Genomic DNA, 27,468 nt, shown 5'->3' on the forward strand with positions numbered 1-27,468 from the left:
TCTGTCTCAAGAATTTATCTTCTCAAGAAGTAACACTATTCCAACTTACATCTTGTAATACTTTTGTGTACTATTTGTATTACTGTTGTGAAGGAAGCCCAAAAAATTGCCTTAGGCAAAATGCATAATTTCAGGTGAGTGGGATCAGGTGGGAATGAGCCTCATTCCCAGTGTATAAAGGCCTAATTCAGACCTTCTTGAAAGAGTCCAGTCGATAAAGTGGACAGTGGTGTTGTATTTAGCTGGTAATAATGCAGCTACTGTATGGCTGTAAGTTTGTCTAAAGATGTTCTCTTCCTGCACATTGCAGGAGCTAACCTGCAGTAGCTTCCAGCAGAAAATTGCTTGTGGTGGGCTGTGAAGTCACTGCTGCTTCATTGCAGCTGAGGTGAGGATTGTGTAGAATGACTTTCTGCCTTAGATGTATGTTTGTGTTTAAATGTGGCTTTCTCTCTTTGGTTCCCTGTCCTAGTTCAGCAGGAGGGACCAGTTAACACTGTGTGTGGGGTGATCAAAGCTGTGTATTCTACCCCCTCTATTCATTCCCCAAGGACAATGGACCATTAGCAGCAGCTGCCCAGGGAGTCATTATCACCTTCACACCCAGCCTGAGGGGGTGTGGCTGCTAATGGGCCATCAACGGTTCAACAATACCCCCTGGCTCCCAGAGTTAATCACCCATTGTGTGAGTCCCCGCCCAGGGGGAGGGACTGGGTGCTCTCTGAGGGTACATAAGTGGTGGGTAGGAAGACCTCAGGAACTTCTCTTCGGATCCAGAGGAGCAGCAGGACCTTGACAGGAGGAGATCACTGCTCTTGACCAGACTACAACTGCCACTCTCGACCAGACTACAGCCCTTGCCTGCACCAACAGGTTTTTCACTTCCTTTTGCTCTGGACTTGGGGGAGCCACAGGGGTCTCAGCACAAGGGCAAACAAACCCCCTTGGGTTTGTGCCCCAGGACACTGGGTTATACTGCTGGGGTTTTGTGAGTTGAAAGCAATTTCCCTTTGTGTCAGTGTATTTATTGTAATATTATTATTAAATTTTAGCTCTGACTTACAATCTCTCTCGTGGTGAGTTCATTTCCCCTGCTGGTTCGCCTTTAAACCAGCGCATTCCCATATCTCTCAAGTGAAAGCCTTTTGGATCCAGATATGGTTAGGTACCTAAGTGGTGAATGGTGAATGGAAGCTTATAAAAGCTTGTACACCTGAATGCTGTGCTGCATTACTTCCCTCTGAGGTTGTATCCAGCCCCAGACCTGAAGCATGGGTGTGAGCTCTCAGGCATGAGATTCTTGAAGAGCTTGAAGTTCTGCTTCACAAAAAGTGCTTCACTCTGAAAAAGACAAGCCACAAGAGTGCTAATATTTTGGGTAATTCATACCTGAAGCTGTAGCACTTGACTGCCTGCCTATCCTTAGAAGGGCAGTCAACTAAACTCTCCAGCAGGATTAAGCTCCATAAGGAGTGCTTTAAAATAGTCACAGTGCCTGGAACTCAGCTGTAGTGAAGAGTCACCCAGATCTTCAAAGAACTATGTCTGAACCCTCAGTGGATTTGAACTAAACAGTCTTAGGTCCTCAACATTTCCTGTTTAATGGGTTGGGCACATTCCTTCTCAGTGTGCTAGTTAGGCTGTTTGATCCATGCAATTAATTTTTCTGTCCCTTGGAAAAGGGGCCTAGGACTGATTAAAGTATAACTCAAGGCTAAAATACAGCTCTTTAGCATCATATGCATTTGTGGATCTAGCTTAAATATAATATCTTTAAACCAAATAAACACAAAACAGAGTAAAAGAATTATTGTCCAATAAGTTTAGTTGAATAGAGTTGAGGCCATTCCATCAGACATGAAACCACTTTGTGTTCTCTAATTTATTTGTGTTTGTACCTTTTTCTGGATCTTTCTGAACTATGTGAAGGGAAATGATAGCCATGTTTCTCATTACCAATCACTATATAGAGCTTTTCAAAAGGCTTTAAACATGGAGCATGGATGTAGTTTAAGATAGGATGTTTGTTGCCTGAGGATTGCATATAAACAATCTTCGTAGTGGTAAAAAAGACAAGGAAGACAAAAAGTCATTCATAAAAGCTCCTGACAGATCCCAGATTTCAAATCTTTGTGTGATTTGTATGTTATGCATTTACACAGGGAAAAAAATTATTGTAATTCCTGTGAATTCTTCTGTCTTTCTCTGAAAAGTCTGCAGCAGTGGGAGAATTTATCAGCAAAAGGCTTCTGTTGGCATGTAAGCAGGATTATGAATGTCTTTCTGAACCATCTTAGCACTTGTGCCTGCATGTGCTCCTTTGGTACCTTTAAGTGACAGCCATCCATATAAAGCACAAGAAACCTGTGTTGCAGACACCAGAAAGTTTGTCAAAATCAATGAAGAAAACCTACTTGAATTCAGCAAGCGTTGCTGTAGTAAATGGCTTCAGAGTACACTGTTTACATTCATCTCTATCTTAAACTGAGGTTAAGAGAACAGAAGAGTGTTGCCTCTCTAGAATATACCATAAATTGTTCTGTAACTTAGTGTGTTTTGGAAGGGTGGTGAGGAAGACACAGAATTTTCTCTGTTCTTTTCTGTGACAGAGAACATAGAAGGAATTGTATCCCTGTGATAATCAGGAAGGAAAAGACTTTAACAGCTATCTTCTTTTCAGTTATCTTCTTCCTTACCCTAGAGGCATCACGTTTTCTGGTCATTTTCTTTTCCTGTCTCAAGCATACTAGAGAAGCAAGCAGGGCTCAAAAAGAGGGAAAAGAAAGAAGAGTGCAAGAGAAGCAGGAAGTCTGAGAGCTCAGTTCTGATTGGAGGGAGAAGATTGTGGTAGGAGCATCTAAACAAGACAGAAGGAGAAAATGATGTGAAGATGTAGTGACATGACTAATCAGAAATGGGCATGTAGATGTGTGTGTAACAGTGGCAATAAGAACGGCAACAAAAAAATCTGTGCACATTCCTGTCAGTTACTGTCATAATAGGTAGCTGGGTCGTGCTTTGCTCTTTTTGAAACCCTTTTGGTTTGCATGAAGGCAGTAGAATTGAGTACTTGACAAGTGACAGAATGTCAAAGGTATTAACTGATTAAATATTTGTAAGATCATATAAATGCAACAAAAATGTGAGTTACAGAAATAACAAAAACTAGAAGGAATACAAAATTTAATTACATTTCAAGAATGTGTTGCTGTGGCTGTCTAGATGTGTTAAATGCTGCTTGTTGTACTGCTGTCTTACTCAAAATGTTTGACTGGATGAGTGTGCACAAGTGCACCTCACCTCATGCAGGACTGTGGGGTGTACTCCTAAGCATTAGAGAAGATGTTGGATCTTGGATGAAATAAAGGTGGATCATCTTATTTTTAATGTCATTGACATGTCTAATTTCTCCTAGTGCTTGTGAAAAGAGAACTGGATGTGAGGTGTGCAAGGGTATGGTAACAAAGATAGCAAGGATAGACTGCTCTTCCTGAAGGTAGGTATTATATGTGGAAATCAAAAATCAAATTAGTCAGCAGCTGTGCCCTGCCTCTTTGCATCCATGTAGTTTTCAGACTTATTTGTGCTTGTGACTGTTACAGAAAGAATAAGGCTAATATTCTGTCTGATTTTTAGATGAGTGAGGTTTGAATACAGGAGGTTTTACTCCGATGCTCAGAGCAGAATAAGGGCTAAGTTCAGTCCTGCATGGGTAATTCAGGTAATGTTCCATTCTTGCTTTACTGGGATGATACCTGTGTCAACAGATCTGGAGGGTATTTGGGAGACCTGTGCCCCTTCAGCCTTGCCTGCAGATTGGCTCTGAATATGAGGTAGGAGTAGTGCACTGTTGGGAGAGAAAAATAAGTTATACCAAGGGAAGCATTTTATATAAAGCTGTATTAAGTAATTCTGCTGCTCTTCCCAATGCTGATCAGACCTCAGCCGCAGTATAGTGTGGTTTTGGACAGCGTGTTTGAAGAAAGATGAGGACCAAGTGAGTGGTATCAAAAGCAAAACAAAAAGGATGGAGATGTGCAAAAGGGAGTTGTAGACTGTAATGAGGTCTCCCACCAGTCTCCTCTTCTCCAGGCTGAACAGACCAAATGCCCTTAGCCACTCCTCATATGACTTCCCTTCAAGGCCCTTCGCCATCTTTGTTGACCTCCTTTGGATGCTCTTTAAGAGCTTAATATCTTTGTTTTCTTCTCCGAGGACACCCCCTTGTCACGGGGGAGAAGCTTGCGTGCCCTCATGAGGTTGAGAGCTATGCTGGAGGTGGTTTGTGCCACCGGTGGTCTCCCATACCAGACAGGTCTCAGCTGAAGGGTCAGACAAAGTGTGTCCACAGGTAGGATGGGCTCACTAGCCGTCTGGCAACCATCCTAGAAGAAGGACAACTCCAACCCCAAACCCGGGCAGATGGAGCTCGTTTAGCCCTGTAAGGCCATCCGTCTAAGAGAAGGGTACTCTAACCAAACCTACATCCTGAAGTATTCGCTGTCACCGTCCAAGCTCGCTAGGCCGTAGCAGATGAACCTTAGGAGTAGAGAGTGGGGCCAGTTCTGCGCACGCTGTGCCTCACCTAAAAAATCCATTGCGCAGGCTTGAAGGGTTCACTCACATTGCAAAGCCCTGTAGCGACAGGCGAGGGTCGAAAATGGCAGGTGATAGGAAGCAGCTGGAAGCCGCAGACCCAACCCTGCATGCAGGCGGTTCAGGATATTGGTCATTAGAGACTTGACCCCGGAGATGACAGTCTCTTGCGGCAGCATCCTGAATGACCAAGCAGCCTTTTCTAGGGACAGCACTGCTTGCTCCACATGGAGAGGGGCCTAGCAAAGGTGGCCTAAACAAAGCTCATCTCCACACCCAGTTGGATAACCGCGGCCAACCAGCATCTTCCATGCGGTCAAACAAAAACAAAGAGATTTCAAAGGCATACACCTGCCTGCAAAGGTGTGCTCAAACTAACACTCGCATGTTGGAACATCAGAATCATGCTTGATACTGGGGATAGTGGAGGTCCTGAGCGTCATTCTGCTCTAATTGCCTATGAACTGTCATGGCTCAACATTGACATTGCTGCTCTCAGTGAAGTTCGTCTTCATGAGGAAGGCAGCCTTAAAGAACATGGTGCTGGCTACACACTCTACTGGTCAGGCAAACCCAAAACCGAAAGACACCTTTCAGGAGTTGGCTTCATGATTAAAAACTCCATTGCCTCCAAACTTGAAAATCTGCCAACTGGTCATTCCGATCGCATTATGTCCTTACGCCTCCCTCTACACAACAAGCAACATGTTGTTCTTTTTAGCGTATATGCCCCAACTCTCCAAGCTGATCCAGTGGAAAAAGACAAATTCTACACAGACCTGTGCCGCCTCACCCAAAATGTTCCTGCAGATGATAAGATCATAATCCTTGGTGACTTCAACGCCAGAGTAGGTAAGAATTCTGAAGCCTGGAAAGGAGTCCTGGGCAAGCATGGCATTGGAAACTGCAACGACAACGGATGCCTCCTGCTAGAGTTTTGTGCAGAACGGCAGCTCACCATCACCAACACTATCTTTCAACAGAAAGACAGCCTGAAGACAACCTGGATGCATCCTCGATCCAAGCACTGGCACCTCATTGACTATATCTTAGTACAACAGAGAAATGTCAGTGATGTCCGTCATACTCAAGTGATGCCGAGTGCAGAATGTCAAACAGACCATTGCCTTGTGCGCTGCAAACTTAACCTCCACTTCAAGCCCAAACCTAAGAGAGGCGGCATTCCAAGGAGGAGGCTCCAAGTCAGCAATCTTCAAACAGCCACAGTGAGAGACAGCTTCCAGGGAAACCTTCAAACTAGACTTAAAGATAATCCCATAGATCCCTCTCCTGAAGTGCTTTGGCAACATATTAAAAGTTGCATCCTGCAGTCCTCTGAAGAGTCCCTAGGGTTCTCCTCCAAGAAAAACAAAGACTGGTTTGATGAGAACAATCAAGAGATCCAGGAATTGCTGAAGAAGAAGAGAACTGCTCACCAAGCACACCTTGGTCAGCCATCTTGCCATATAAAAAAAGCTGCCTTTCGTCTTGCATGCAGTAAGCTCCAACAGAAACTTCGAGACATCCAGAACAAATGGTGGCTCGACCTAGCAGAAAAGACACAACTATGTGCAGATTTGGGTGACCAAAGAGGATTCTATGAGGCCCTGAAAGCAGTGTACGGACTCACACACCAGGTTCAAAGCCCCCTACTCAGTGCAGATGGTCAACTGCTTCTAACAGATAAAACCTCCATCCTGAACCGATGGTCTGAGCATTTTCAGATTCTCTTCAGTGCCAACCGTGTAGTCCAAGGCTCAGCAATTCAGCACATTACACAGCAACCGGTGAAACATGAATTGGATGCAGCCCCTACTAGGGGAGAGATACTCAAGGCCATACGACAGGTGAAAACTGGCAAGGCAGCTGGGGTTGATGGAATTCCACCTGAAATCTGGAAGCATGGAGGTCAAGCACTCCATGCCAAATTCCACGAGCTTGTTGTGTGTTGCTGGGAACAAGGGGAACTACCACCAGAACTCCATGATGCAGTCATTATCACCCTGTACAAGAAGAAAGGAGAAAAATCAGACTGCTCAAATTACCGAGGTATTACTTTGCTCTCCATTGCTGGTAAAATCCTTGCAAGAATACTTCTGAACAGATTAGTACCCACTATTGCAGAAGATATTCTACCTGAAAGCCAGTGTGGTTTCAGAGCCAATAGGAGCACCACAGACATGGTGTTTGTTCTCAGACAACTGCAAGAGAAGTGTAGGGAACAGAACAAAGGTCTCTATGTAACCTTCGTTGACCTCACCAAAGCTTTCGACACTGTGAGCTGAAAAGGCCTGTGGCAAATCCTGGAACGTTTAGAATGTCCCCTCAAGTTCCTCAAAATGATCATCCTGCTACATGAGGATCAGCGTGGACAAGTCAGATATGGCGATGCACTCTCTGAGCCCTTTCCAATAACCAATGGTGTGAAACAAGGTTGCGTTCTTGCACCAACTCTATTCACAATCTTCTTCAGCACGATGCTCCAAAGAGCCACGGCAGACCTCGATGAAGAAAAAGGCATCTACGTCCGATATCGTACCGATGGAAGCCTATTCAACCTAAGGCGACTGAAGGCCCACACCAAGACCCTGAATCACCTTGTCCGTGAGCTGCTTTTTGCTGATGATGCTGCCCTTGTTGCTCACACAGAAGCAGCTCTGCAGCGCTTAACATTCTGCTTTGCAGAGGCTGCTGAGCTTTTTGGGCTGGAAGTCAGCCTGAAGAAGATGGAAGTTCTCTACCAACCTGCACCTCAAGAAGTCTTCCATCATCCTCACATCACCATAGGCAACTCAGAGCTTAAGTCAGTCCAGCAGTTCACCTATCTGGGAAGTATCATTTCCTCAGATGGTAAGATTGACAAAGAGATAGACAACAGGCTAGCAAAGGCATACAGAGCCTTCGGAAAACTCCATAAAATAGTCTAATAAACACCTGAAGAAAATACAAAGATTAGTGTCTACAGAGCCATTGTTCTGTCTACTCTTTTATATGAGTCTGAATCCTGGGTCATCTACCGCCACCACCTGCGGCTTCTCGAACGCTTCCATCAGCGCTGCCTCCGTTCAATGCTAAACATCCACTGGTCTGATTACGTGACCAATGTGTCTGTTCTTGAACAGACAGGGGTCAGCAGTATCGAGGCCATGCTGATGAGAACGCAGCTGCACTGGACAGGGCACGTCTCCAGGATGGAGGATCACCGCCTTCTGAAGATTGTGCTCTAGGGTGAACTCGCCACCGGCTGCCGCAAGAGAGGAGCCCCGAAGAAGAGATACAAGGACTCCCTGAAACAACACCTCAGCCTTGGCCATATTGACTGCCACCAATGGTCCACTCTGGCCTCAAATCGGGATTCATGGAGACACACCATTCACGACACTGCTGCTTCCGTTGAGAATGCATGGAGAGTCAGTCTTGAGGAGAAAAGACAACGCAGAAAGAACCGTTCCTTGCCAATGTCACCTAGGGAGACGTTCCGCTGTGCCTTTTGTGACCGGACCTGCCTATCCCGTATCGACCTTTTTAGCCACCAGCACGCTTGCAGCAAGCGTGGGTAGTGCCCTTCTCAAATCTTCGTTCGCGAAGCCTAGCCATGATGATGATGATGATCTTTGTTTTATTGCACTGAGAAAGATATGACCTGATACACTGAAAAAATTTTAGATATCTTTGGTCTGGTGAAAACGAGATTTAGAGAGATTTCTGGTAGCAGTCTTCAGGTATGATCCACAGAGGAATAATGTTTTGTTAGAGTTTATTGTAGTGTGCTTGAATTGCTACAAGAGAAGTGAGGGTTAGGTATTAGGAATACTTTTATAATAGGAGAGGCTGGAGCACTGGAAAAATTTCTTCAGGAGGACTGTGTAATCTGCATAATAGAAGGGGTTTGAGCTTAGTCTGGGCAACCTTTTGTGTTAATGTTGCTGGTTTATCCTGTGTTGAGTAAAAGAAGAGAAGGGGGATTAGACCTCTGTCTTTCAGTTGTTTCTGTGCCTCACAAGGCCTATATTCCTCTGAACATGTGATCTGAAATTTAGGGAAGATCTGCCTCTGATCTGTATGTCAATCAAGTTTGTGTATCTTCCTTTTTTTTCTTTTTCCTGTTCAGTTTTTTTTTCCTTCTTCTTTAGTTTCTAGCATTAGAAATCTTCCAGATGATGATATTTCTAAGATAAATGTTAGCTAAGTTCAACTTGGTTTGATCTTTGGGAACTAGGTTTCTGGTTGGTTTTTTGTTGGTTGGTTGTTTTGGGGTTTTTTTGGTTGGTTGGTTTGGGTTTTTTGGTTTTGTTTTTAATTTTGTTTTAAATTGATGACTAAGTGGTGGCAAGACAGAACTTCCTCATATATTGTTGCAAGTGGAAAAAGGTCATTTGACTATAGTTCCAAGAGCTTAATTGTTTTACTTGCCTGGTGGTTGATTTTTATACAATGTCATCTTTCCTTTTGGCTGAGCAAGCATATCTAGTAGTAAGGGCTAAACCAGATGGATTGGTGAAATAACTAGGAGACACCTGTTTTAGGAAATGAGTAATTTCCTTCTGCTTCTTTCCTATTTAACTAAGAAAAAAGAGGGTGTCTGTCATCTGAGAATTTAAAATATTGAATCTATTAGCTGTTTAAAAGCTAATTGGCTTTGATTTAAGATTTCATTTCAAAGCTCTGCATCATGGTAATAATTTGAAAACATGAAATAGCCTGAGATAATCTGCTGTCATTGGTAAGAAAATGCAACTTTAAGATAGAATCTTCAGGTCGATGACATTGTATGAACATATGAAAACATACTGAATTCAATTCAGAAGTATCATGATAAGAGAGTAGTGTATATCCTTACTGGAGGTACTAACGGAAAGCCTACACTTCTATTAGTTCTGTTGCCTCAGGATATTTGTCATAAGTAAAGGTATTAAAAAACCCCTCCAACCACAACAAACAGCAACAGCAAAACCCACCAAAATCCTATAACCCCTTTTAAAGTAGCCTCAGAATTTTTTGTGCAAGGATTATGGGAGATGTATGCATAAGATCTACTGTGTACTTGGCTTGATTAGAAGCCACTGCTTGTGACTTCTTTTTTTTTCTTTTTTTATTTTATTGTGAACCACTTTGATTAGATCACTACGAAGCACAAAACCTTCATAGATACCTTAACATCACTATTTTTTGACACATTAAAGTATTTGATTCTCTTCGCTCCACTTGACCTATGCAGTGATCTTTTTAACTGAATACCAGTTCTGCTTTCACTAGTGTTGCTAGCCCATTGTCTTCCTGCAAAACAGGGACATGCCACAAATCATCTGAGCTCCACTACAGCTATTGAATGTTTTCAGAATGTTGGAGCTGTGAGGGCTGCCATAAACCCAAGGAAAAAAATGTGTTTATAGAAATTCTTCTAGAAAGAAATAAAGTCTGAGCTGAATTACCCAGGGACCCAGGAGGCTGAAGAGGAATCCTTCACCTTATACAACTCTGCCCAGGCATGGCTGTGTGAGCCATTGTGACCACCTGGACATAAAACCTGCCACCTGCCTTGTATTAACTCATTCACTTTGGAATGCAGGAATTCACTAATGTAGGAAAAAAAGAATCAGTTTGTCATAGAGGACAGTGGGGGCAGAAGGGACTCTATGAAGAAATCCTTTTGCTCGTATTTTCCATTTCTCCTGCGGTTGTTCCTAAATAATAAATTTATCACAGCAGGAACTCGCTGTGTTCATATTATATCATAGTGACTTACAGAGATGGAAAGAAAATCACATCTGTATGGTGCCAACTTTCAACTAAAATCTCATCATTTTGCCCAGACATCTTTCTTTTTTAAATCTGGCTCAAGAGTTTTGTAGATTTTTGGAAATTATGGGTACATTCTTCCACTGATCTCTTTTGACAAATGTATCATGGAGTTCTTAAGTATAAGTGAGCCTGGACTACAAGGCAGGATGATGGCACTGTTGAGTGAGCATCATCATTGTGAATTTGCTGCCAACTTCCGGGATCAAGACATCCAGTTTTAGTAATCTTGGTTATTGTATTAAAACAACAATGTGAGTTTTACTCCAGTTATGCTATTTTTTTTTCAGTACTTTGCTATTCATTTGGTATTTTTGTTCTACTGTTGTTGTCTTTCTTTATTTATGGCTTATTTATTTATCTCGTCTCACACTGGCATGTCTTCAGTCTGGTGTTATACTTAAGAACATAGTGAGGTGTTTCATTTCCACATGTTTAAAATTGGTCTTGAAGAGTTTATGATACATTTCTCTCTCTATATATATATAAAAAAATTATCCCAGGTGTGTTGCTGTAGTACCATAATTCTTTTTCCAGAAACGAATTTGAGATAATTTAAGTTGCAGGTTTTCTCATGTCTGTGTTACAGTGGCATCATCAGTAAAGGTTCTGGAGTTTACAGAGGAAAATAATCTGTATGCTACCTTAAAAATGCACTGTCCTTTAATGTGAGCTAGTTCAAACTCAAAAGAGGTCAAGGCTATAACATTAGTGGTATTTTTCTAGCATGAAATTGTGAATCTTAACTTTAATACTGCAAAATCAGTCAAGAAATATTGAAGGATTTAATTTCTCATTTAGAATTAAATTTTTCTCTTTGGAGAAGAGAGGGGAAAAAAACCTCTCTGAATACAGAAGAAAAGAAAGGGAAAAGATTCAAGGAATTCAAAGAGTCAAAACTTGCTGTTTCTGCTAAAAGCTTCCTTTCAGGAAAAGGGCTTGTGGTCTGTTTCCAGTTTGAATTTGGATGTATTAAGCTCACTGTTAAGGTCCCTAAATCTCTGAGGATAGTGCTGTCTACTTAGGTTCAACTGCAGAGAAGAATGATAATAACATCTCTGCCTTGAATCACCACCTCATGCACTGGTCAATTTTCAGTTCAGAGGCCATCAGTAGCTTTATATCCTTCCTAAATGTCTCCAGAAGAATTGAAATTAAAATATGTGGCCTGCTAGACAATCAGAAGAAAGTAAGTGTCATTATAGTTTTCATAAATCTAAGAAAGAGGGAGAAAATGGTTCACGACCGCTGCATGTGTCTGGATTATTCCGGGAGCTCACCTACCCGGTCCTGAGATCCAAGGGCCCTGAAAACAATGAAGGACCTACAGGGGAAGCTGCGTGAGAAGTGGCTGAGGTCATTTGGTCTGTTCAGCCTGGAGAAAAAGAGACTGAGGGGAGACCTCACTGCAGTTACAACTTCCTTGTGAGGGGAAGAGGAGGAGCAGGCACTGATCTCTTCTCTGTGGTTACCGGTGACAGGGCCTGAGGGAATGGCCATAAGTTATGTCAGGGCTCTTTACTCAGAGTGTGGTTGAGCGCTGGAATAGACTCCCCTGGGGAGTGGTCACAGCCCCAACCCTGAGAGAGTTCAGGAGGTGTTTGGACAGGGCTCCCAGGCACTCTTGGGGTGGTCCTGTGCAGGGCTAGGAGTTGGACTCCGTCTTTGTGTGGGTTCCTTCCAACTCAGGATATTCTATGAAAAACATTGCTGCATAATGATTTGAATATTTGTAGAGGCTAGGGCTCGCACCCTGTTATTTTTAAGACTTCATCTCTGAAAAGCTGTGTTTAAATATTCCTTCATGGTTACTCTTCGGCTCTTTAGATACTGATCTGTGTTTTTGAAACTACTGTTCAACTGTTGTTACTTCCAGACTTAGATAACAATATTTTCTCATCTAAAAAGCATGGGAAGGCAAACTACAATTTCCATTGCATCTCATGCTAAGGCATCTCTTCTACTAAAATAATTGTAATACAGGATTTTTCTGGTAAAATCTAAATTGTGATAAAAATTAACCTTCTGTTCTTTGTGGACATGTTGTACAGAATGTTTCTTGGTAGGAGATGTACTGGGTTTGTACAAAACATTTCTGGGTATCAGGTAGAAGAATGAGACGACATGGCCTTCACGTTCCTCTCCGATGCCATGGCAACATAAACCACATGACCTTCATCCAGTTTCAGTATTTCCCCTGTGGCCTTCATCACCTACTGAGCTCTGCATTTGCTTCACTTCCAATCCTGACAAAGCCAACTATTTATTTATTTATTTATTTATCCATTCATTCTTTTACCCAAGCTGGAAAACTTCTCTGGGTCGTGCAATATTGGTTTCTACAGTGTAGGCAGGACTGATTTCTGTGACTCAACTGTTGTTTTAATTAGATCACATCCTAAAGGAAAAATATTGCTAAGACATTTGAAAATATAAACTGGACTCCTTTCTTGGAAAATATATATATATATATGAAACTTTGTATTTTATTTGCAAAGATGGCAATATTGCTTGTGAGGTTCTATCCTCAGCAGTTCAAAGGTCACTTATATCTGTTTATTGGTAAAAGTGTATTCATTTTTTAAGAAATGAAGAAATGCTTGGCATTCAAGAAACCAAGACATCTTGTAAATGCACTAAAATCACAATTTTAGCCTTTAATTGAAATATTTTATTCCTGGGTCTGTCTGGGGTCTGCTTTTTCTAACCATTGTTATGTTTCTAACCATAAGGTGGGAGCATATGTACTACAGCTGCTGTTCAAATAGAGCAGTGTCTTTACTGTAGACAAAACAGTTGGCATAATTGCTTTAATTTATTTGTTTATGAAGAGCCAGAAATAAGAAGGCTTTATATTCTTTTGAAGTGGGAAGATTTTCTTAATTTTTCTGAGATTTGAAAAAATGCTTGTCCAGAGGGTATTTCATAAACTAGGTTAGGCAAGTATCCAGCAACTTTTTATTTCTATGACTTGAGGAAGAAGGAGATTCTTCTCTTTCTGTGCATCACTTCTTGGCATTGTTAGGTTTGATATGAAAATATTTATTAATAGTTTCCACAAAGATGCTATGATATATTTACAAGAACTTGCTGAATTTATCAGGAAATGTGCAGAGTACAAACTGTTTTCTTTTTAAGTAATTGCAAATGGAATATGTTCTTTTCTGTAATTTTCCTAATGAATAGTTTTAATATTTTTTTATGTCTTCAACTGTTAGTTGTAGAATCAAATATATCTGGTTTTAAATATAATTCTGTACCAAGAAATTCTTCTAATTTGCTTAATTTAAATGTTAGTGTTTGTGTAGTCTTTATTACTTCAAGTTTTTAAAATGACTGTGAGGAAGTACATGAAAAAAGAGAATCCAGCCTTTTTTTATCTTTGATCTCAGTGTTTTAAAGCACTGATGCTTCCTCACCCTCTTCTCTGAGCTATTTATTGCTTGAACAAAGGCCGACAGCAAAGCTCAGTCTATAATATGTAAATCCTTGTGGAAAAGTAGTGCCAAAAAACTGTGAGGGGAAAAAATGGGTCCAGGCAGCTGCGTCACAAGGTTTGACCACTGCGGGCTGGGGTGCCAGGAGATTTGAGACAGATGTTTTCAGACATGCCGCATGCCTAAAACATTTCCAGGGGTCGAGCTACAAATAGTGACTTAATAAGTGCAGAAACAGAAAAAGTATGTAGGAGTACACAAGAGTTTATTCACCTCTAGGTGCACGGCCAGCCTCTTTACATTACATCTGCCTGTCAGGGTTGGCTATTTAAGCTGTCATGCCCTTGGTGTTGCTCTTTGTCTGCCTGTGAATAAAGTGCAGCATTGTGATTACTAATCCCACTCCAGTGACTTGACTTTAAATGTGGTTTTGGAGCGGATCCCGGAGTTCTGTTTGCTAAGCTTCCTACTCCTGTTTCAGAGACACCACTGGAGATCTATGAGAGAGCACTGCAGACTGCCCTCCTCCTGTAGACCTGTCGCCTTCCCCCCCCACGTCGTGCCTTTTTTTTTTCCCAAAAAACTTTTGAAGGAAATCAATGGATACCAAAGTGATCTGCTTATTTTTTCTTTTTTCTTTGCCTCCACTGACAGTGGGAAATCACACTGGTCGCATCAAGGTGGTCTTTACCCCCAGCATCTGTAAAGTGACTTGCACCAAAGGCAACTGTCAGAACAACTGTGAGAAGGGAAATACAACCACCCTCATCAGTGAAAACGGCCATGCTGCTGACACTCTGACAGCCACGAACTTCCGAGTAGGTAAGTACCCTGAAACTGTATTTGTCCTTAACTGTCCTCTCTTAACAGAGGGAGGAGATGTTTTGTTATTAATACCAGTTGTGCATCTGTTACTCTTTGTTTGGAGGGCTGTGCTGAGTAGGAACCATTGTACGTTAGACAAGCTTTCTGGTATCCTTCGGAAATGTTCCCAAAGTTTCTTTTGTGTCAGAGGGGAAAAAGCTCCCATATTTTTCATGTGAATTTTCAGCTGCAGGGCTGCAACATGCTAAGCTACTAAAGCTTTTGCTAAAATTTATCCCTCAGAGTTTGTCTTAGTAAAAAAAAAAAAAGATTCTACAAAAAGTTGTTTCCTCTTTTTTATTTGTTGCATAGGTATCAAATGCACATAAAATCTAGCTAACACAGTGAAATTGTCTTCAAAAATGTGTTCAGCAATTCCTTAAAACTATGATCCTTCTTTAAATATGCATCAGCTTTAAACTTTCTCTTACTGCTGAAAGCAAATCAGATTTAATATTCGGCATTTTTAGAAACTGAAATAATGTTAAGTCTAATTACAGTTACTGAAGCCAGTAATTTCTTTGTTAATGTTTATTCTTTCTGCTTGCTCAATAAGAGTATCAACAGTATGCCAGACTAAACCTTACAACTGCTTAACTGTGTTGAAACAAATCCTGAAAGCTATCTAGGATAATGATTAGCATATTTTAACTGTACACTGTGTAGGAATTTGCTTGCAAGTGTTAGCCTTGTAAGCCAAGGGAAATACACGTATATGGATACATACCTAAACACTGCTAAATTTGTTGTTTCACATTATTATATCCTTAACTGCTCTTGAAGAGTATTTTGTAGTTATCCTGAAAATATAATAGTATCATTTTCTGAAAAAAAAAAAACCAACTTAATTGTTTTGCAAATTTCTAGTCAAGGAATGCCACATATGAACATTGTAATTTTAGTCTCTATCTTGTATAAACGTGATGTTCAGGCAGTGCTGAGGCTAATATTGACCTTTTTAAAGTGCACTGTATTTTATGCTCAGGGCAGGGGGAAGCTGTTCCAAATTATTATACTTTTCATCTGGACGGATGATACAAAGAGCAGTTCCCTCTTTCAACACTCCTCCTAGACTGTCAGACTGTGTGTGAAAGTCCTTGAAATGACCAGTGCATTCCTTGATAATATGCATTTTTGTAAAAGGGTGCATGTTTTGGACTTAGAGTTAAACCAGTGTTTTAAAACAGCAACATAGCAAATTTTGGGGCTTGTTTATGGTTGTTTGGAGGCATTAAGAAAGAAAAGAATTTTGTAAAGGAATGGTAAATCAAATACTTTAAATTTGTGTTTACTGACAATGCAGATTTTTACCAGTGTTTTGGGCAGAACCACAGCTAACTAAGTTTTTTGTTCAGTTTTCTGACTACTGTGAAAGGATAGGGTTATTCTTCCCCCTTTTCATTTGACCTAATTTTTCTGTTGAAATTATGAAATGCTGAGAACAGGCAGCCATGTAATTTGTCTGCTATGTAAATCTGTGCTGTAACATGACCTTCTCTCAAATACTTGAGAACTTGGAGAGTGGAAATGGACCTGTGCAGACACGTTCCACACCTTCCTTCCTGGCCTCAGGCCATGCAGTTTGGGATGCACTGAGTACAATGGGCTGCTAAAATATTCAACAAAAGCTGTCTAAAACAGTGTTCAGCAGAAAGATAAGGGAGTGTTTTGTTTAAAAATGTATAAAACGACGTTGCTACTCATGGATAAGGATTTTTAACCTGCCTGCAGCTATCTGTCTTCCCTATTACCTTCAAAAGACTAAAAGGGTTCACCATAGTTTTAAGTGTTGTCATTTTCATGGAAGAAGAATGATACCTGAACTAAGAGTTTCCAGTTAAAAATGCTGTGTGAACATCTTAGTAGCTGCAGAAGTGAGATCCTACACCTGTAGATTGATTTTTTTTTTTCCCACTGGTCACGGATTTTCAGGATTTTTTGAATCAGGGTTTTAAATACATACTACTGAAATTTTTTTTAAATTTCTGTTCTCTAACTAGTACTTCTTATTAGCTTAGCCTTGTACTGATGGGCATGACTACTGATACATAAAGCAGAAGTAATTTGCAGATACTTTGGTTATATTTTGTTGTCTTTATCGTATTTTACTTGTGCTTTTTGTTTTTAAGTCATTGTCCCAAACATCTTTACTTACTCTTTATCAAAAAAATGCATGGAAATTCTTATTTGGATCATTTGACATTTAAAAGTACAACCATGAAACAGAGTGCCATGTCATAAAGTGCATATTTAAAGCAATGGACAGCACTTTTTCAGTGTGCTTTTTAAAAACTGTTGTTCTTCCTAAAACCAGGAAAGGTAGTCACATGCCCTATTTGGAAAACTAACTCCTATCACTAACAATAGATACCTGCTGTGAGTTGGAAAATTGAGAAACTGCTTCAGGTCTTCAGTTTTAAATGCATTTCTGTAGCAGGAGCAGCATTCTAGTACACAAGTCTGAATTTAGGTTCTCTCATGACAGATTAAGTTAGACATCACTTTGCTTTGTTCTTAATAATATATTATTTCTACTAATGAACCAGAATAATATTTTTGTTTGTTTTAAACTTTGTTCTGAACTTTGTAAACACTTCATTTTCAGAGACAGTAAGTTGCAATATCTGTAGTGAAGCTACTCAAGTTTTCCGTGGGCTATTTCAGATTCTTAAAATGTGCTGAGTTTGTCATTTTAGCTGAACCTTGGTACCAGTGAGTCCAGGCAAGGAACAAATCCTGTTTCCTGAAAATTTTATAAGATGTGGATAAGCCATTTAAAAACCAAAAAAAAACAAGCAAAAAAACCCCACCCCAAACCACAACAAGGGACAGACTGGGAGAAATGCTGCTTTTCAGGTAGCTGAGATTTTTGGCTCTTGTCAGGAATATCTCCTAGCATTGCAATTGAAGGTGAAGAAAGCTTGGTATTTAGAAAGAGGATCTTCTTGATTGCCAGGCTGCTTCAGTGAAACTTTGGGGGTTTTTTCCATTTCATTTTGTGAATGGGATATGTTTCACAGTTAAACTAACCAACCTCCAATATTTCATTGGCTTAGAGAATAAAAGCATTTAATCTGAGTGAAAACTTCTGCTGAATAGATGATTCTCATTATTCTATTGGATTGATGCATGTGCAGTTTGTATGGTATTTCAGTCCTGACATATCTACAGAGGCTTATAAAACAGGCTTGATGTGTGCATAGGAAGGGCTGCAAACAGAATAACACAAGGTTTCTATCTCTTTCATTGTTGAAGTCACTTAGTGATGTGTCCTGTTTCTCCTCAAAATTATTCCACATTCCAATTTTGAAATGATTTTTCTTTCTGTAAGGAGTGGGAGGACAGTGACTAATTTTTAACTGTAAAATGAAGCAGTAAGGGATTAGAAAATGCCTACAGTAATGTCTTCATGCTCTTTTATTTTTTCACTATTGTGTATGTGTATTTAATTAAAGATTTACATTCTATTTTTTCCGTAAGATCCCAGCCTCATTCATAGAACAGGAAAGACAGAACTTAGTAGAGGAAGCAGTCATTTAATCCTTAGGTTTGTATTCACTGTTCATTTACAGCCCTGCCTCTCATTTAAACCTGCTCATTCAAACTATTAAAAATGAGAAGTTAAAGTTGCATGTTACTCAGTGAAAGTGCATATCCTTCTGTAGGAATTTTGTGTCTGAACACTTGGTAATATCTGTGTCACACAAGGAAACAGAATAATAGCATTACAGAATGGCTTGGGCTGGAGGGCATCCTAGGGATTATCCAGTTCCAACCCTCCTGCCATAGGCAGGGAACCTTCCACTTGACCAGGTTGTTCAAAGCCCCATCCAGCCTTGAACGCTTCACTTCCAGGGATGGGGCACCCACAGCTCTGGGAGCCTGTTCCAGTGTCTCACCACTCTCACAGTAAAGAAGTTCTTTCTAATATCAAATCTAAACCTACCCTCTGTCAGTTTAGATCCATTCCCCCTTCTCCTATCACTACATGCCTTTGTAAAAAGTCCCTCTTCAGCTCTCTTGTAGGCCCCTTCAAGATGCTGGAAGGTTGCTATAAGGTCTCTAGGTCTTTTCCTAAGTGAAAATGTCTCTGGTCCTTCATATTTAATCATAAATTTTGAAACTTTCAGCACAGATCACAGTAATCTGAATATTCTGTTGCAATAATGCTCAAATGATGTTGCTTCTTGAACTTTGGCACTTTTCCTATTGTAATTTTCTATCAAAATTTTTTTCCCATTTTACTGTGTTGACTCTGTATGAATGTTTTGAGACAACTGAGGTTGTCCAGAAGTTTCCAGTTATGTATAGGCACAAACTTCCAAGAAGTAGCAGAAACATTTTGCTGAAATTTTATTTGGTCTTCCTTTGAAAGTAATGAAAGAAAATTTGACCAATACATTTTAAAACAATAGATCATTCACGGGAAATTTAGTAAAAAGACTCACTATGCAGTTATTATTCTAATGGAATTTCCTGTCTAGGAAACAGTCTAGAGAGCATAATTATTTAGAACTGTGAAAATTTCAAGGAGTCATTTTACAAAAAGTTGATGGACTTTCTGAATTTTACTGAGGCATATGTGATCATGAATTACTATCAATGCTGTAATATTTCTTCTTATTCAAGAACTTTAAGTCTTATCAGAGGGTTATGTTGGTTAAAAATGGCCATTACCTGGAAGCAAGCCTGCCTGGTTCCAAGCTAGCCACCTATATACATAACAGAGAACTGTTTATTTGGGGTTTGGGGTTTTTTTAAATGCTTTTGTTTTCAACTTGATTATGTTCTATCAGACAACCTAATTGATGAGAAGCTTTTATTTCTGGAATTAACTACCTACCTCAAGAAGAGCCTATGATAGTTTGTAGTCTGTTTTTAATAATATATTCTCTGTGGGTATGAGAGAAGTGTTACTTTGAAATATCCTTGAGTTTTGCACTTGAACTTGCCAGTCTGAAGAAGTTAGGATGTAAGAACCTTTTAATTTTTTCAGTGTTACCAGTGTTGTCCTTTTACTGTCTCTTTGCTGGTCACCTTGTAGCCCTATTTGGTAAAAGCTTTGTTTCTACTGTTCTTGCAGTAGTTCTAGTTTATGCCTTGTCAGGCATTGTTGGCTTATGCTTTTTTTGCTGCCAGATGAAATATTGGGGTTTTTAACAGACACTGGCAGACACTTGAAAATTTCAGAATTCTTGGACCACTTGGCCAAAAGAGTAAGTCTTTAAACTTCCTGCAGCAGTAGTCAAGAAAGTTGATCAGTCTGTCAGTTTGTGTGTCTCAGGGAAAAAAAAAGCTAAGACAGAAAAGGATCAGGGCATTAGAAATTATCCACTGCTTTATCTGGTAATTTGGAATTTAATCTGTATAAATGATGACTGTGCTAGAAATATTTATTCATGCAGCAGCATTGTAGCAGCTGTAGCAAAATGAAGGCCAAGTATTTTTCCTCAGACAGTGAACTGAGTGGCTAAAATTGAAGGAAGGACAAGTAATGGTGGGACTATTACTATGACTTATCCTCTGCTTTATGGAAGATACTGGGTATTTGTCAGCATTCAAGAGCTAATGCAAAATGATTTGGGAGAAATCTCCCTTTGTTCTATAAGTAAATTTGAGCACACAGCAGAATGAATTAATCAATTTACTTACAGTCCAGGTAGTGTAGTATAGGCTTTTCTAGTCTGAATTACTAATGGACTAGAATTCTACCCTGTAATGTAAATGTACCATTTTGTAGTCTGGGCAATGCTCAGAGTGTTTAATGAATTTTCAGTTATTGACCATCAATACTCAAATTAGAAAGAAAAATTGTGTTTTGAGGATTTTATTGTCATTGATATCCACACCTGTTTAGAAGTAATTATTTCTTTCCCCCTTGTATTTAATGGTACTTGTCATCAGCAAATAGTTCTGGTTTCTACCGTAAAACTTGCAGCATCTGTAGCTCCTTCTTCATAATCTCAGAATAATTATGCAAAATTGGTATCTTTACCTGATGGAGGCTGGAAGATAATTTAAAGAAAAGAGATTGTTTGGTCAGATGATTTTAATGAGGTTGAACTTAGACAAGCCTGTTAGCAGATCATTTCCACTCCCTTGCTCACCTTGAGGGCTTCAGGCCACTGTGAAGCAAAAGTCCATCTGCTCTCAGAAGTACTCCCCAAACTGTATATTACAGAGAACACAGTTTTTGGATGTGCAGTCATAGGAAAAACCACAAATGGAAATGGTACAAAATCCACACCTGCAGCCATTCAAAAACACATGGAGTATGTTTCCCTCAAAGTTAAAGCAAAACAGAACACAAAGTTAAAATGCATAATGTTTGATTTTACTGTATATGGTTTTAATTTATAGGGATTAGTTTATGTACATCTGACTTGAAGTACTGCAAAAAGAGAACTAAGAGTGCATTTATTTGAATGATTACATTGTCGCATATTCAAATAAACACACTGCCTTGTACAGCTATAATTTTGTTATTGCTAAACCAAATGTCATTGCACATACCTCACTGAAGATCAAGTATATGCCAGCTTTGGCTTAAAAAAGAAAGTTGCCTTTGAGTTATGCAAGTACAGAAGAAAGAGTCTGAAAAATTTCTCTACTGGTTAAAATATGGCATTTATCATGGATAGATTTCTTAGCAAATGGGTTTGTATTTAATGTGTCTTTCTGGACACAGCACAATCAGAAGGAAGCAAGCTGCTCTACTGATCACAGTCTTTGCCTATTCTGCCTCTCCGCTGTTTATTCTGGTTCTGTTGATTCTGCTCCATGTAATTCCCCTGTCTCTGCACCGTGTAGTCAGTATAACTTTCATCTCTCCCTTCCACCTATTCTTAGATTTCAGCATCACTGTAAATTGAGAGGCCTGTTTTGTAGAGTAAAGGCCCTGAGATCTCTGGATCTTTCTTTTGGAATATGGACTCCCTCTTCATTATGCATACATTTAAGCTCTTTGAGTTTTCTGTGTATCTATAAAAAGTCTGAACTGTTAAAAGGGGGAACTATGAATTTTCAGTAAGGAATTTATAAATGTGAATCAAGTTGAAGTCCATGGGAACTGTGACTATTTTTTTTTAACAAACTTCTTACAAAGTCTTTAGGGATGCCATTCAGTGAATAAAAGGAAAAATTTGAGACTTGCCGATTGCATGGGAAGAGGGTTGAGTTTTAAGAAACCCAGTCAATTTCTCATTGGTATTTTATTCAGCCAAATACTTTAATTTGTCATGTTGCTTGCATTTTCAGTATAATTTAAAGATGGTAAGATAAGCTATTAAATTTCTCTATTTGATATTATTGAGATATTTCAAGTTTAGGAGAACTTTCAGCAACTTTTCATCTCATAATTTAGGAATGAGTTCTTTGACTTCTCTCTGAGAAGGACTGTCTCTTTCCATAGGTTTTATAGGGCAGGGGTCTCCAAACTTTTTTGATTGCACATCCCTATGAGTAAAATATTTTTGTACATAAAATATAGTATATGTATATTTCTAAACTCTACATGTCTACTATGGTATATATAATCTCTATGTACATTATAAACTATATGCAGAATAGAAAGTAAAAATGGGTGAGATAAAGATCAAGTAAGCTCTCTTTTGAGCATTATTTTGTTTATTAATGGTGCAAAACATACTTTTTTCCAGCATCCAAATAGATTGTCTTGCACACCATCTGGGGTGAGCACACCCTGCTTTGGAAACTTCTGGTTTAGGTGACCAGAGGAGACCAGCTTTGTAGTGTAAGCTGTGATATTACCTTTTTGCGGTGAGTATGGTCCATTGTGTCTCTTACTTATTGTTTGATTATACTAAAATCAGCCTATTATGTTAGATGTCATGGTTTCACCCCAGTCAGCAGTCAAGCCCCACATAGCTACTTGCTCACTCCCCCACGAGCCAGGAGTGAGGAGAGAATCAGAAGGGTAAAGCTAGAAAACTCGTGGGTTGACATAAAGACAGTTTAATAGGGAAAGCAAAAGCCACACAAAGAAGCAAAGCAAAACGAGGAATTCATTCTCTGTTTCCCATGGGCGGGTAGGTGTTCAGCAATCTCTAGGAGAGCTGGTCTCCATCACATGTAATGGTTGCTTGGGAAGACAAACATCTTCACTCCAAACCTCTCTCCCTTCCTTCTTCCCCTCACTTTATATGCTGAGCATGATGTCATATGATCTGGAATATCCATTTGGTCAGCTGGGGTCAGTTGTCCTGGCTATGTCTCCTCCCAGCCTCCCTGCACCCCCAGCTTCCCTGCACAGCAGTACAAAAGGCAGAAAAGGCTGTGAGTCTGTGTAAGCCCTGCTCAGCAATAACAAGAACAACTCTGTATTATCAATCCTGTGTTCAGCAAAAATCCAAAACGCAGCCCCATACTAGTCAAAACCAGCACAATGCTACATATGTAGATGCTAGAACACCTTTATCTAATCAGAGTTGCACAGGAAGCCTGTTGTTGCAAAGGGGGAAAGGGGTTTTTTTGTACTTGCACACATTTCAGCATGCAGGGTTGGGTACAATACCATGGCATGAAGCTTGTCAGTGCAGGTGTACACAGCACAGGGAAGCTGGGTGCATGGTTAAATTGCTTGCAACTGGACATGACCAGACAGAGCATTGACTGTAATTTAGGTTTACTCAGCTTGTGCAACAATTTATACAGATATTATATGTTATCAAAACTGCCATGAGTGGTGAAGTTGTGTGGTTTTTAATGATTTCCAACCGCACATTCTCTGCAGAGTAACCTTTATCCTTACTACTCAGTAAGCAATGACTCTGCTCCTTTCCTCCTTCAGAACTCCAGGATTTGACTCTCCAATGATCTCATTTATTACTCAAGCTCTGAATAATATCCTTCCCAATCCTCGTATTGTGTCACCTCCTCAAGGTCAACTCCCTAGAAAACTTTCCAATTTCTTGTGTTGTAACCAGTGCCAGAAAATCATAGATAGCCTATGTTTTTCAAGTTTAACTTGAAATCTAAAGTAGTCTGGATTACAAACTATTATTTATATTTTAATGAGTATCCACTTGAAAGAGTCTATTACTACTTTATTCTTGTCGATAACTTTTCCACACCAAAACAAGCACTGTGGTAATGTTACAGTAATCAGAGAGCAGTCTCCTGATGTTTAGAAATTTTTGTGACAATTGTAGTTTTTGCAGCTTCTCTTTTTTTCTATTCTAAACATAAATCTGTTATTGGAGGATGTGTTGTGGTACGACAGCATGCAATGGATCAGTGTTTATAATAGACCATTTGGATCTAAGGTTGGGAGTTTATCTCACTCACCAAATCATACTGAGGTACCTCAGTCAGGAACCCAGTAGTCGGTGATGAGACACATCAGATGCACCCATGTGGCAGGTTGGCCTGTGGATGTCCTGAATGGCCAGGTGGGTGAGCCTCTCTTCCCTGAGAGTGCAGGAAACCTCAGGTAGCAACACTCCTAACTTACATGGCTTAAGAAGGCACAAAAGGTTGAAATGTGATGAATCTCAGCAGTTGTGGTTTAACCCCAGCCGGCAGCCAAATACCACAAAGCCACTCACTCCCTCACCAGTAGGACTGGTGAGAGAATTGGAAGGGTAAAAGATGGAAAACTCATGGGTTGAGATACAGATAGCTTAATAGGGAAAGCAAAAGCTGTGCACACCAGTGAAGTAAAACAAGGAATTAATTCACTGCTTCTTGTGGGCAGGCAGGTGTTCAGCCATCTCTGAGAGCTGGGCCCTGTCACTCATTATAGTTACTTTGCAAGACAAATGCCATCACTCCAAATGTCCCCCATTTCCTCCTTCTTCCCCCTCACTTCATATACTAGACATCATGTCATGTGATGTGAATATCCTTTTAGTCAGTTGGTATCAGCTGTCCTGTCTGTGTCTACTCAGAATTTTCCTTGCACTCCCAGTCTTCTTGCCAGTGTGGAAGTATGGAAAGCAGAAAAGGCCTTGGCTCTGTGTATCACTGCTCAAGAGTAACAAAACCATCTCTGTATTATCAACAGTGTGTTCAGCACAAACCCAAAACATAGTCTCATACTAGCTGCTGTGAAGAAGATTAATTCTACCTCAGCCAAAACCAGCACATCAGCTTAAATACCTATTATTCAGTTGCCAGAACTGGTAAGGGTGCTGATGTCCCTGGCCAGTGTCAGCTTTGCTGCTCCTGTAGTCTTCGGAGCCTTTGCATGGCAGAAGCATGCCCAATTGCTTCAGTGTTTCTCTGAACATTTTTCTGTTTTGTCTGATGGTAACCAAGTAATTAGATGTCTGGGACCAGCTCTTTTCTATGTCTTTCAGTAATGGGTATTACTCCATGTAAGAGTCCAGGATGTTTACTGCAAACAGCCCAATAGGAGAATGGTGTCAGAGCAGAGAATCAGTTCAGTGACTTCAGCAGGTTATAACTGTCCATGAGCAATGACAGCCAAGAGCCATTTTGGTCAAGTTACTCATTAATCCTGTTGCCCTTTAAGATGGGTAATGCTGCTCAGCTGACACCTTAAGGAAAGAGTACAGTTCTGTAGCAATAAAGGTGCCTGCTGTTCATTGTTACCTGTCCTTCTGTTGAATTCTTGTTTTATTGAAAATGGTATGTTACAGCAGTGACTAATACTTGTTAATAGTACACATGCTTGGGTGCATGAAACACTATACAGGTGAGTAAGTCTTGAAAGCTCTGCGAACATAGGAAGAGTTAGTTTTCCTCAGACATTGGACACTTTGACTTCAGTGTTTCCACTTTTACAATGGCAATGAATAAGTTATTCAGGACTGCTAACTTTAGTCTTTTTACTGCAGAATGGTATTTTGAAATCTGCTTTGTATTCTGCAGGAAATTGTTTCAAACAAGTGTACTAATTTGTTACACTTGCAAAGCCAGCTTTCCTTAGTTACTTTATTTCAATTGTATTTGTCTTGAACAAAGAGGAAAAGTAATATCAGTACACTAGAAATCTGAAGAAATGTCTGAAGGAGCTTTTCTGTATGCGTTATCATTATTATCAAGGATCTGACACTGGCCATTTATAATGCATTAATTCCTGCTAAACAGTAACTAGTGGTTTGGGGTTTTTTTCTTTGCATGGTGAATCTAAGCCTACATGTTCTGTTATACTCAGTATATCAGGGTGAGCTCTAATGAAATAATAGATTTGCCAATTATGATCAGGGTAGGAGTGAGTCAGATGACTCCTTAATGCTCTGTCTCTTTGCCTCTGAAAATGATATCTGAATCATCTCTAATATTGAGAATATTAGAAGCAGACTAAGCAAAGAGGGACTGAGCATTGTGACTGTTAGTGAGTCGAATCCTTCTGTCAGTCATTGTGCAACTACCATAATTTTTGCTATATCCTTTCTATATGAAGTAACCACACCTTTAGGCCACGTTCCATGCCAGAGTGTGCATTTTGGTTTTCTGGTAGCATTTGAATATTCTGAGACAGTTTTTCAGCCATCCTATTCTTTCCATGCTGTAACACATGAGGATTTTTGACAGCTGTTGGTCAGAATGTGCTCATTTCAGTCACCTACATGCAGGCCTATGGTTGTGTTTGATATTTCTGAGGGTAACTGTCTTATCACTTGAGTTTGGAAGGGTGTGTTACAGGTCCTGGGCACTCCCATCCCCTTGAGACCCACAATGAGGGATGGATGAAATACCAGGGGATTACCAGCTGTCTCCTAGTTGGTTTTGTGTACACATCTTCAAGTTGCCAACACAACTTTTCTTCCTGAGGTGTTTTAAAGTACTGAGTTTAAAATTGAGAAAGACGGATGAGCAGTGCAGTGAAATTACCTTGTGCATCTTCGTGCTGGATTTCTTGCTGGTCTTGATGCTCACTCAACAAATACATATTTCTCTAAATTGTATTGCAGACTTGTCCTTTATGATCTGAACTTGTTCCCTGATTTTCAGTATCAGGATCTCCCATAGTTGACAATGTAGCTTCCATTAAAGAATGAATGGTACCCGCTATTTGTATTGTGTTATATTGAAAAAATGGAATGTAGTGGGACGTGGATGTAGACTGAGACAGGTAAAATGTTAGCACGCATGTTGAAACTTATGTTGCAGGCAATGAAGATTTAGAAATCTGTTCACCTTGCTATAATACAGACATAAAGTACTAAGGCAATGCCTATTTGATTCTGTTTTAGCTTGTGTGGGATCCCACAGGTTTCCATTCTCAGTGAAAAGAGCATCCCTCCCCCTTTTTCCTAAGTAGACAGTTATTCTTTTCTAGGGTATGCTTAATTTGTCACGCGTTCTGCCCCTTATTTACAGTGAATCGATGCTACTATCAATTGATAATGTTTAGACAGCCTTTCAGCAGCTCACATAAAGCTCAGTTACTCTTGGACATAATGATCAGCCCAGAAGCTGAGTCTGTACTTACCAGCTGAGTTAGAGTATGAATTTTAAATGGAAGATTTACTGTTGGGGGATATGAAATGTGAAATTCCTAAAGATGTAGGTGAAGTTGTGGTGCGTTCTTCTACTTGGTAATTTCCATGTAGTGCTGCATTAAGTAGCATCTGAGACATTCCTTCCACTAGGATTTAAGATACTTACATGATTTGTTAAAACTTGGTGCTGATAGTGGTACATAGAGGAGCTGGAGAAGAACTAGTGAAGTACAGTTTCATTTGAAGAGGTGCATCTTCCAAAATTGAGAACACCAGTGAAAATATTCAGAAAATAAGCTACACATCCCAACATTTGGCTTTCTTTAAGTGTTTCCTTCTAG

At 40.0% G+C, this 27,468-nt stretch overlaps 1 protein-coding gene across 10 annotated transcripts in view; it reads left to right on the forward strand.

The window, feature by feature from the left end:
• The window catches only part of LTBP1 (latent transforming growth factor beta binding protein 1), a 199,898-nt gene that overhangs the window by 54,803 nt on the left and 117,627 nt on the right, over positions 1-27,468 (forward strand). For 7 of the 10 annotated variants that reach the window (XM_071575851.1, XM_071575842.1, XM_071575835.1 and 4 more), the window contains one exon: positions 14,487-14,654. In XM_071575851.1, coding sequence (XP_071431952.1) covers positions 14,487-14,654 — 168 coding nt within the window. Of the gene's footprint in view, positions 1-14,143; positions 14,655-27,468 lie in introns of those variants that run through there. The other 3 variants (XM_071575898.1, XM_071575918.1, XM_071575908.1) reach the window with 2 other exon arrangements.

The sequence above is a fragment of the Pithys albifrons genome, chromosome 2 (assembly GCF_047495875.1).
Source record: "Pithys albifrons albifrons isolate INPA30051 chromosome 2, PitAlb_v1, whole genome shotgun sequence".
Taxonomy (NCBI): Eukaryota; Metazoa; Chordata; class Aves; order Passeriformes; family Thamnophilidae; genus Pithys; species Pithys albifrons.